General features: G+C 34.8%; 1 protein-coding gene across 2 annotated transcripts; it reads right to left on the bottom strand.

The window, feature by feature from the left end:
* Window positions 1-6,545: 6,545 nt before the first annotated feature.
* On the bottom strand, window positions 6,546-11,156 carry LOC132795732 (allantoinase). 2 transcript variants are annotated; one of them, XM_060806604.1, is made up of 4 exons: window positions 11,051-11,156; window positions 9,026-9,233; window positions 8,653-8,932; window positions 6,549-7,851 (listed from the first exon to the last, which is right to left on the bottom strand). In XM_060806604.1, exons 1-4 carry the CDS (start codon window positions 11,154-11,156, stop codon window positions 6,949-6,951), a joined length of 1,497 nt encoding a protein of 498 aa, XP_060662587.1. In that variant the 3' UTR covers window positions 6,549-6,948. The 2 variants fall into 2 exon arrangements, with proteins under 2 accessions (XP_060662588.1, XP_060662587.1); XM_060806605.1 differs by lacking the exon at window positions 11,051-11,156 and having other exon boundaries at window positions 6,546-7,851; window positions 8,653-8,951; window positions 9,026-9,114.
* Window positions 11,157-11,742: the final 586 nt, after the last annotated feature.

The raw sequence follows: 11,742 nt of genomic DNA, 5'->3' as shown, positions 1-11,742 counted from the left end.
ACGGCGCTTGACGCTGACGTCGATGTCTATGTCGATGCCGGCGCGAAGTTCTTATACACATACATTCATATACACACACACACACACACATGCATGCAAGTACATTCACTACATTCATATTTATCGCACACACCTTACTCAACAGCTTGCTTTCGCTCTTATTCTCCCTCTCCCTCTGTCTCTCGCTCTCTCCCTAGGTTTCTCGCACTGTCTCTTGTGCGCTTACTCATGCAGAGCACACAACTTACGGGCAAAATATTTTTAAACATCTAACGAACAACAACAAAACAAATTCTACATTTGTCTGTTTGTATGTGAAAGGTGAAAACGTATGCGAAAGAGAGGCACAGCTGACAATAAAAACGTATGTATGTATGTTTGTGTTTATGTCGTCGTTATCGCTACTTTCATTAGTATTTATAATATTGCTGGCTCTTTGCTGTTGTTGCTGTTGTTGTTGTTGTCTCTGGCACAATTACGTCGCACAGAACCAAAGCCAAACTACTACTATTATGTTAGCAGCAGAGAAACGTAACGCGACTGCGGCAGAGGCAGCGGCAGCGACGCGTCGCTGCTTCTAACTCACTCGCACATGCGTGTGAGCAATTGCAGCTGTCACAATTATTACACACACACACACTTGTCTCTTTGTATTGCGGCATACTTTCGGGCTGAGCGGGGAATGTGCAAGGGAATTGCCTTCAGCTTGTTATGTGGACAGAGGCTAAAAGGCTACGTAAGGCAAATAATTGATGTATATAGTACCATACTATAGAAGATTTAAATTCCAAGTTAAATCACACTATTCCTATATCTTTTTTCACACAATCGTTATGTGGTCTTATTTATTATTAAAATTTACTTCTAAAAATTGTATTTTATTTTCCTTACATTTTGTTTTTATTTCATTGTATTATTTAATCTGGGTTTCACTTGTAAAATTTTCTTTTATATTTTTCCAATTATTTTTTAATTTTTTACTTAAATTATTTTTCTATTACTAATATTATTTTAATAATGTAAGAAGTAATAAATTAACGTTATCTTATCTTTTTTTTCTATGAAATTTTTTTTCGTAAAAATTTAGTGTGTATTGAAAATTGCATTATATTTTATAGATGATAACTTGTTAATTAGTATTATTTTTATATATTTAATAAAACATAATTTTAGAAAAATATTAAAAAACATTTTTGGGTTTAGTTGATTTCGTATTCATATTGGATAAAGTGAATATTTATATATATCTATGAATTTATAAAGATATCATAAAATAAGGAAAGTTAAGTTAAGTTAAGTGAAAAGAACTTGTTGCTCATAAAGTTTCCTGAAATTCGACACGATATTTTCAGGTCTTTTGACCTCTTTCCACAACAGTTATTTAAACATCCAAGGGTTACATAAAATAAAGTAGCAGTAGAGTAGTTTACTTGCGAGTTGATTTCCGTAAAGAAAGGTCAACGGCAATAACAATTCCCCAGGCGAACTTAGTTTCCAATTATCGGAGACGCAACGCCCATAAAAATGACCGGAAAAAAATGTGCGAGTTGGTCGTAAAATGCGGCAAACAATGAGACAGAAAGTAGCAATTGACGATGTCAATGTTAATAATGCGTCGTTTGAAAGGAGCAGCCACAAGGCTACTAACATAGTTGGTGATCTATATACATACATACATACATACATACATAAATGACATTTGATTGCAGTCATTTTATGATACGTTTGATGGAGCACTTTCAATTGTTGCACAAAAAGTGCTTAGTATGCATGTGGAGAACATGTGAAAACCACATAATTCCACCCCTTTTTAGTGCTCCAACCGCTTCCAAATTCACCACCCACTCACCACACACCTTGTGTCCCATTTTGGACATTATGTAGAATGGAGAGGACATCGAAACCAATACGTAAAACTCATGCATTTGAAACGAATTGCAAAACAAACGCAGCCCGAGGCCGCGAAACGTAGCTAACTTTTCAATTTGGACGAGCACGGCGTAATATAACAATCAGAGCACAAACACACGCACACACAAACTCACTCACACACACACACACACACACACACCCATACACGCAACACTCTCTCACTCACACACACCAAGAGCCAAAAGCTGCTTTCCAACTATGCCAAAAACGCGGTTTTCGCTTGACAAAGATACATTGAATAAAACCCACTGTATCTGTGTGCGTGTGCGAACGCGTGTGTGTGTGTGTGTGTGTGTGTGCAGCTTACATGACGTATGCCTCATAAACGCTGCATAAATTACGCATACGCCGTGTGATGCGTTGCCGTCTGCTTCTGACAGTCGCAGCCTATAATGAAACTGAAATACGTCATGTCACCCTCAAAAAAAAGGAAAAAAAAATTAAAGACGAAACAAAAAAAAAGTACAGTGAAAACTTAGTACGATTTTTCGATTTTTATGGGAAGAAGTGTGATTACAAGAATATAAACAAGTTAACCATGTAATATAGTAAAAGATTTTTCTATTGTTAATGGAAAAAAGTAAAATTTGTATATTTTTTTTTATATTTCTTATTTATTGACAATAAATTCCATGAAAATTTGTATATACATTTTAAAAAACAAACTAGCCAAGTGAGTACTTAAAAAAAAACATTTTTAGGGGATTGTTTTGTTATTAACAGAAATATTGTTAAAGGTTTTTTTTTTCTTTTTTGAAGAATTAACATTTATAAAAATATTTTTTTAAAACGCATACAAGCTAAGTAAATACTTGAAAATCTCTTTTCTATGTTTTTTTTTGATTATAGCAACATTTTTATACACATTGTTTTCTATTTATATATATACTGTACTATATTATTTATACTATAGTTTATACAATAGCTAATCCTTGCTATAAAATTATTATTTTAATTAACATTTTAATATAGCAAGCTTACTGAGTGAAATTTTCCATTCTGCGAAAGATGATTCTATATTTGTTCCTTCTCTTTTTTGTCAATGAAAATGTTGGCAAATTTTTCATACTTAACCATAGTTATTCCCTTCTATGAAACACTTATTATGTTCGCAACGAAGACTGTAGAAAAATGTGAGAAATGAAAGCTACGAAATAGTTATTTTGAAATTTCTCAACGCTTAGCGAGCTTTCACTGTAAAAGTCAAGCAGGCAAGCACTGATTGCACCCTTTGGCTGCCATGTTGCTACCTGTGGTGTCCTGTCCTGTCATGTCCTGTCCTGAGCTGTCCTGTCCTGTTCTCTTCTGTTCTGTTCTGTTTCGTGCTCTGTGCCGTTCTGTACTCAGCAGCAGTAATGTGATTTGAAAGTGAGCTGCTTCTGGCATTTATTTAATAGGAAATGCGCAGGGGCGCGTAAAGCGTTCTACGTAATACGTTTATGCCACCCTCATTTCTCTCCTCCCTCCTCTCTCTATCTCTGCCCCCCCTTCGCTGCTTCTCTGTGTGCCAAAGTTGTATCCAAATTTCTGGAACTTTTCGCCAACTCGTCGCCCACACAATCATCAGGTGGAAGCAAGCGAAGCGAACTCAATGTTGTTGAGCACTAGACTATAGTACGTCAGACGTAAGCAAATAAATAATAATATATAGACCATATACCATATTTAGTATAAAGTATATACAAACATATATATATAATAAATACTCGACTTTGACGTCGACTGACAAAGCAATAATAATAAGAAGCAGAGAGATACAAAGCAAAGGACTAGAGACGAGAGAAATCAAATGTTGTGCATTATTTGCAAGCAACAAGAAACTTAACTGCCAAATGAATGAATGGGAAAAACAACAAAGCAGGTGGCTCGACTGAGAAATACCCGGTAGCAAAATGAAGTATAACTTCGCTTGCAAATCATTGAAATAATGCACTTAGGTTTTATTAAACATTATTAATATAATATATTGGGAGTATTTCGATATATAATATATTATACTTTATAATTATATAATTATAAATTATAGTATACATAATATATGATATTATAGCATAGCTTCAACTTAGGTTTATCAGTCTCGGCCACCCTTGAACTTAAATTCATATATCGCTTGGCTGGGTTGGATTAAGCAAACTTTTTTGCTGCATATGTTTTATTGTTAAATCCTGCAAATGGCCAAAATGCGTTTTGGAGTTTTGTGTGCAACAGGCAGAAGCAAAATTTTAAACTGCTTATAATATTATTTAATTCAATGTAGTAAAAAAGTACTTTACATGCATATTTCGATTGCAGAGAATAGAAGACATAAATATCTACGTTAAATATTAAGATATAAATAATTTGATAATATACATAATTTAATAACAAGTAATTATATTAGAATTTAAAAATTTTATAGATAAAGAAAAAATAACGTATTGAAAATAGTAAAATTCAATTATTTTATGTGTCAAAGTAATATCAATGTGTCATAGTTGCTTTGGTTGACAATTTGGTATATGTATACACCATATATTTTAAATGTAGTACCATATCAATATACCAAATATAACTGGTGGTATATTTTAACAGAAATACCGCATTCTTTTGCTCTTATTAAAAAGGGGAAGCGAGTATCTCACAGTTGATCACACTCGACTGTAGCTTTCTTACTTTTTTTAAAATATATATTTAAATTGCTTTATTAATTTACATATTTATTAGTATAAAATAGTTTGCAAAGGTTTTTTATATATTAATATTATAATATTTGGTATAATACTATTTTTTAGCATCTTTTCGAAAGGCTTCTTTATAAATTAATTTATCTTTAAAGCAATTATGATACTTGCTTTAATCATATTTAAATTTTTTTGTTGACCACATTTCATAAGGAAACATATTCATTAGTAGAAAATAATTTGTATAGTAGATAATAGATTCGTCACATGAAATACATTTGTCACACAGCAAGTTAAACACATAGTTTGGCCTAACAACAACAGCTTGAGCATAAATAAATGAATGCTGAACCCAAGAATAGAAGAAGTTCACGAAAATGAATTGTAATGGAAAAAAGGTGTTGAATATCACATTTGGAGAGAAATGCTTATCATGCGCTAAGGTCTAATGCAGAAACCCAACATGGACATTCCAACCCACACACACACACACACACACATACGCAGACCGCAAACGTCTCTATTTTTGCCCACTCTTCTTCCTCATCCCTCTCTCTCGCATACATGCGTGTGTAGTGGCATCTCGCTCTAACTGCTAACGCCTAGGTAAACATGTCTCATGGCAAAAATTGAGTTGACGCCTGGCAAGCAAACATAAGCTGTCACACGCATGCAACAGGCCGAGCATGTTTGCTATGTGTGTGTGTGTGCGGTGTGTGTGTGTGTGTGTGTGTGCGCGTTTGCTTAGCGTTGCCACGCGACAACTTGTTGCACGTCTCCTCATAAAGGCAAAAAGCGACGACGACGACGTCGACGACGACGACGCGACGTCAAGACGAAAAGAGCTTGAAAGCGGAACAAGACTGAATGACTTCACATCCCACAACTGAATAGCATGCTGTGTGTGTATAAGTGTGTGTGTGTGTTAGTATTTGTGTGTGGGTGTAGCTTTTACACGTACCGAGTAAACACATAAATGAAGAGTTAACTTCGACACGCCGAAGTTTAAATACATTTCCGCATGTGTCGCAAACCAACAGCAAATTATTTCATAATTAACCTCGACATACCGACATACAAACAACATGCAAGATACTTACTTAGGTTAGAAGATTACTATTAGTCCCAGCTGAAAAATTGTGGAAAGTTATAACATTCTAGGAAATACTCACAATCATAATAAATCAAGCTTCATTCGGAAAACGTAGCAAGAGCAAAACAGTTGCAGTTATTTCAAGTTTTTCATTTGATATTTAAAAATATTTATGTTTGATTCTTAGCATTTTATTTAATTAGTTTTTTAGTATTTTAGCATTTAGTATTCCAGTATTTAAGGTTTTTAGTAGTTTACTAGTTTAGTATTTCACAATTTTAGTATTTCAGTATTATTTATAGTATATAGTATTAAATACTAAATATTTCCGGATTTTCAAAGTTTCTGAAATGTCAAAATTAATTATTTTTCGAAAGCGTTTAATAGTATTTAATAGTCTGTAAAACGTCAGTAGAAAATATTTGTTGGAAGGCAAAACCAATTTACTGAAGTGTAGAAAGGTTCAAAAAAATTTTTGTTGTTCAAATATTTGGCCTCCGCTAAACTTTTTTGTTTTTTATTTTATTTACTTTTGTTTTTTTCTTGCCTATTTAGCTTTTATAAATATTTATGAACATTGCGAATATTTCCAAATTTAATTCACTAAATTGTCATTCAATTAAAGAATTATCAAGATTGAAAGCATACTTTTTTTTATAGATCATAATTTTACTTACTTCAAATTCTTTTTCGTTTTTATTTCCATTTTTTATGTATGATACAATTTATTTAAAAATTTAATTAAATAAATTATGCTTTCCTCATTTCATTTTTCAGTTTTGAATACTTTGGGCCAATTTAACTTTCATAAATATATATTTCTGTATAGCAGAAAATATTTAAATATTTTCTTACTTATATTGAATAATGCCCAAGCTAGCATAACTTAACTTTTCTCTACCTAATTTTGTTTTGCATTTCTTTTGGGTCTATTTGACTATTTATTTAGGTACAATAAAATTATTTCTATAAATTTTGGAAAATTAATTGTACTTACTTATATTGAATTATCAAAAAAGTTCCTGAAGTGAATCAATCAACACAATGAGAAAAAAGATTTGATAAAAGGATGGAGAAAAGATTCCATGGTTAGATCTTCTCAGTATTCTAGATTTGTGTGATTTGTTTAAATATTGCAAATGCCCCACGAAAGTAAACATGCCCCTTGCCGTGTCATTAGAGTATGCGGCAGCGGCAGCAGTGGCAACTGGGCTGTATCCCAATTTAAATCTCGCAAATTTGTTTAATTAACAAAGTTTTATTTCACAGCCGAACAAACTTGACCACCTTGCGACTGCTCTTGCGCAGCAGCACTTTGCCAAGCGGCTGTCCGAATCCCTCGAACTGCTGATAAACATGCAGGCCACGCACCACAGTGGCATGCACCACGCCCCTCAGCCGTTGCCCCGCATACGGCGAAGCGGATTTATTAGCCGCATGCAGCGCATCTTGCGACACCGTGAACTCCTCATCCGGATTCCAAATGCAAAAATCGGCATCATAACCCTCGGCAATGCGTCCCTTGAACTTCTCCAAGCCGCATAGCTTTGCCGGTTCCCAGCACATCAGCCGATGCACATCGGCAAGCGTTAAACGCTCCTTCAGTTGCTGCAACTGCTGTCCTCGCGTCCAGACAATAGGTAAACTTAGTTGCAACGAACTGATGCCTGGCCACGCGTTGATAAAGTCGCCACGCTGTCGTCCGTAGGTGAGACAACGTGCCCCGGGCGTTGCAGCTGAATGATCGCTGGCGATCAGTTGCAAGGCGCCGCCTGCGGGTTGCAACAATGCCTGCCACAGGGGCAGCTGATTGCTACGCTCGCGTATCGGTGGCCACGTCTTGAATTCCGTGTGGCAATCGTCGATATCCTCGGCGCATAGAGCGAGATAATGTGGACAGGTTTCGGCCGTCAATTGTGCCCCACGTTGCTGGCTTTGTTGCAGCAGCGGCAATGCTGCGGCACAGCTGAGATTCATCACGTGGAAGCGACGCCGCGGTTGCTGCTCGGCCAGCTGGCAAATCAATTTGATCGCCGACAATTCCATTTGTGGGGGTCGCGTTGCCAGAAAGCTGTGATACGATTTCGATTCGGTTGCATTTGATTGTGTGGTTTGTGGTGGCTGTTGATGTTGCTGTTGCTGTTGCTGTGGCAGCTCAGCGTGGAACTGTAAAGACAATGTGATTGATCAATCAACTGAACTATTTACATTTTGTTCAATACATTCGTTTAATTATCTACAAGTTTACTGTTCATTAAATTTCGATTACAGTTTTTTAATGCAACATGACTGCAAGTTCAATTCAAACATGCCTCGCTTAACGGCCACATTATTTGCTCTAAATGGTCACATTGTTTTTAATAACAAAACTCAGTGACATGTTTTCATTGGCATTAAATATTTTCTGCATTGAATGTTTTTCACTTAGGGGCCAACTTTTTAGTCACAGTTAAGGTGAGGTGAAGTGAAAACTGAATAAAAAATAACTACAAAAGTGATACTTAGCAATATTTTTAAACAGCAAACAAATATTCTGTTTCATTCAGTGTGTTTGCACTTAAGGGCCAATTTGTTGCTTCGCTATTGAGGCTGTTAATCGAGTTATAAATGCAAACCTCAAAAATAGAACTGAAAAGCTGATAATTAGCAATATTTGTTCAAATCATGGACAAAACAGAATTGGTATTTTGCATTTTTAAAGGCACTTCACTTAGCGGCAAACCGCTTAAGTGGTATAAGTGAAAACAAAACAAAACAGAATAATAAAACTAACATTTGGCAACAATTTTTCATTACTCGGACAACAAAAAATAGTTATTTGTTTTTCTCACTTAAAGTATTTCTCAATTAAAGTATAAAAGTTAGTTGAGGCCGTTAAGCGAGATATGCGTTCTATCATATTAATGAGAATGACAAAAGTAAACTGATAAATATAGGAATGTTTTGAAAACAATTCATTATTCGTACCGCTATTAATGCCTCTGTTTCAGCTGCCTCATTCAACAGCTTGACGGCTTCGCTTAGCTGCCTCTCATTGATGGCGGCAAACTCATCGCCAACGGGCGGAGCACTGCCACAGAGTGTGCACTGGAGTCCCATCACACCGGCAGCCAGGAGGGGCAACAATTGATCACTGTTGCCGGGCACCAATCCGCCCCAGAAACCGACGTCCACATAGATTTTGCCCCTCGCTGTGGCGGTCTTTGCCTTCAACGCTTGCACATTGATTGTGGTCGGTGTGGCATTGCTATTGAGTGAGTTTTGAACTTTGCAATATATTAAAATAACACAGACACACATTTAGTGTCATCATCAGCGAGTGGTTTTTGTTTGCACTCACGTGGGTCGATCGATTATCGTTGTAAAGCCACCGGCTGCAGCTGATTTTGTTGCCGTTACAAATCCTTCCCAGTCCTTGCGACCCGGCTCATTGATGTGCACATTCGCATCGATTAGTCCCGGCATCAGCATCAGATCTCCAAAGTCATAGACTGCCTCCGACTCGGTGTTGTATAGATATGTGTTTACTTCTTGTGGTGTTCGCAACACTGCAAAAATTTTTTTTTAAAAATTCTATCAATCTATTTGATTTAAAAGCATAAAGAATATTTCAAAAATTCTATCAAATTGTATTTGATTTAAAAGTATAACCAATTTTCATTAGAGAAATGTTATTCTTTTTATACCCGCTACCCATAGGGTAGAAGGGTATTATAACTTTGTGCCGGCAGGAACTGTATGTAACAGGTAGAAGGAGGCATCTCCGACCCTATAAAGTATATATATTCTTGATCAGCGTCAACAGCCGAGACGATCTAGCCATGTCCGTCTGTGTGTCTGTCCGTCTGTCCGTCTGCCCGTATGAACACCTAGATCTCAGAGACTACGAGAGATAGAGCTATAATTTTTTTTCGACAGCATTTGTTATGTTTGCACGCAGATCAAGTTTGTTTTAAATTTTTGCCACGCCCACTTCCGCCCCGCAAATCAAAAAAAAATCGAATAACAAGCGTAATTTTAAAGCTAGAGTTGCGAATTTTTGTATATACAATAACTACTGTAGTAGTTATGATTCCTGAAAATTTGGTTGCGATCAGATAAAAATTGTGGAAGTTATCAAAGAAATACTTTTGTATGGGCAAAAACGCCTACTTACTAGGGCTCTTAGTTGCTTTGGCCGATAATCTGGTCCATTGTGCCGTCTATGGTATATTTTGAATGGTCTACTATATCGATATACCAAACATACCATTTGGTATATTTTTAGTATTTTTTTTTTTAGTATTTTCGGTATATTTTGAAAATAATACCGTAATATTTTGCTTTTATTAAAAATGGGTAGCGGGTAACTTTCTTACTTGTTTTATTTAATTTGGATTTTTGAAGTTCGCGTAATTTATTTTTAGTTTATTTTCAAAAATACATATTTATTCCTAAGATTGTTTTATGATAATGAGTAGCTAAAATTTAGCATTATAATTTTGCTTTCGATTTAGTTGCTTTCATAATTATTTTTTATTATCTGGTGATAGATTTTTATATTTGATTACCTGTTGTTGTGTATTGTTAACTTATAAATGTTAAAAATGTTGAAAAAATACCTAATTTAACCTTTTATTTATTTTATAATTTCATTTGCAAACTTTTATTTTTACTCAAATACTCTTTACTTTATTTGAGTTAATCTACTGCATGGTATGGAAAGATTCCTATGAAGTTCGAAATCAAATTCCTAAAACTACTGAAATCTTAAACAAATCATGTTCTTAAAACTATTGAAATTTAAAACAAAGTCAAAAACAAACTTAAATATAAAATGACTTTAAGACTTAATGTTCTTATATATTTTGGTTCATGTGTTTTGTTTATATTGTCATAATGAGAGATCTAGAGATAGGAAGAAGATAGGAAGATATAAGACAGAATGATAAATTGCTCAATTATTATATCATGAGTCTGAACAAACAACTTTATAGATATAGATATTTCGATATTTTGGTATCTGAAATATAAGTAATTAGTTGATGTCCATAAAATATATAAAATAAGCGGTCGGAAATGTCTCCTCTGCCTACTGTAAGACTCTTCTACCTTATGAAGAGCATTTATGAGAAGCTCTTTTCAAAAAATCCCTTACTAAGCACAGAGTGACATTAAAAACAAGTGTCATTCTTAGTACCGGCAACTGCATGTGTGTTATAAATATAAAATATCTGTATGTGGCTAATACACTTTAGTTTATGCTATACATAGATATAAATATGTATTTGGAATCCCAAATGAAAAGTGAAAGTTTCGTGGTAAATACTTAAACTCATTTCACTCGCTCTCTATTGCTCTTTCACGTCATCTATTTGCCACTTACCACGTCTAATGATGCCCTCAGTGTCCACGATGATGCCCCCATGGAGTGGCGTCTCATGGCTGCCATCGCCGAGATAAATGCGCCGGCTGAGGAAAAGCAGATCCATCTAAAGCCAAAAGTCTACTGAAAACTCAAAACGATTTGGCTAGATATTTCCGTATTAACATAACAGATCGAGAGACTGTGACGATTCAATGTTTGCTCTCTTGCATTGCGAGTTTAGTAATTTCAAATAGGGAATATTAAGTTAATGGGAACTCAATTTATAAACAATATTGAGGTATATTGTAATCATTATTTCAATGGTTCTAAATAATAAATATATAATTTCTTGAAATATAATTTTCAACTTCTTTAAATAAACAAATTTAACGGGTATCTCAAAGTGAAACATACCCGACTATAGCTATTTTATTTGCGCTTGCTGAACAAAAAAATAGATAAATATATTTAGGAAACTTTTAAAGCTTTTGCACTGATGTGAGCTTATGCATTGTTTGTTTAATTTGTTTTTGTGTTCAATTCCAATACCCTAGGTAATCTTAGGATTGTCAATGAAAGGGTATTTCGTTTCAGTATTAGAATTATGTTTATTTCCATGTATATGCGACTGATTTTATGCGTAATTAAGTGTTTGGGGACATTAAGATTGGGGGAGCTTTTTGAAGTCAAATATTCTCGACCATTGAATG

The sequence above is a fragment of the Drosophila nasuta genome, chromosome X (assembly GCF_023558535.2).
Source record: "Drosophila nasuta strain 15112-1781.00 chromosome X, ASM2355853v1, whole genome shotgun sequence".
NCBI lineage: Eukaryota > Metazoa > Arthropoda > Insecta > Diptera > Drosophilidae > Drosophila > Drosophila nasuta.
Note: the sequence above shows the minus strand (reverse complement) of the source record. Positions and strands in the feature narration are given on the sequence as shown.

Bases quoted from the DNA above. Each gene is read 5' to 3' on its own strand.
- LOC132795732 (XM_060806604.1), bottom strand. From the start codon at position 11,156: ATGGATCTGCTTTTCCTCAGCCGGCGCATTTATCTCGGCGATGGCAGC. The intron at 9,234-11,050 runs GTAAGTGGCAAA...AAATTTTTGCAG, and splicing joins TGAGGGCATCATTAGACGTG to TGTTGCGAACACCACAAGAA. The intron at 8,933-9,025 runs GTGAGTGCAAAC...CTCACTCAATAG, and splicing joins ACGATAATCGATCGACCCAC to CAATGCCACACCGACCACAA.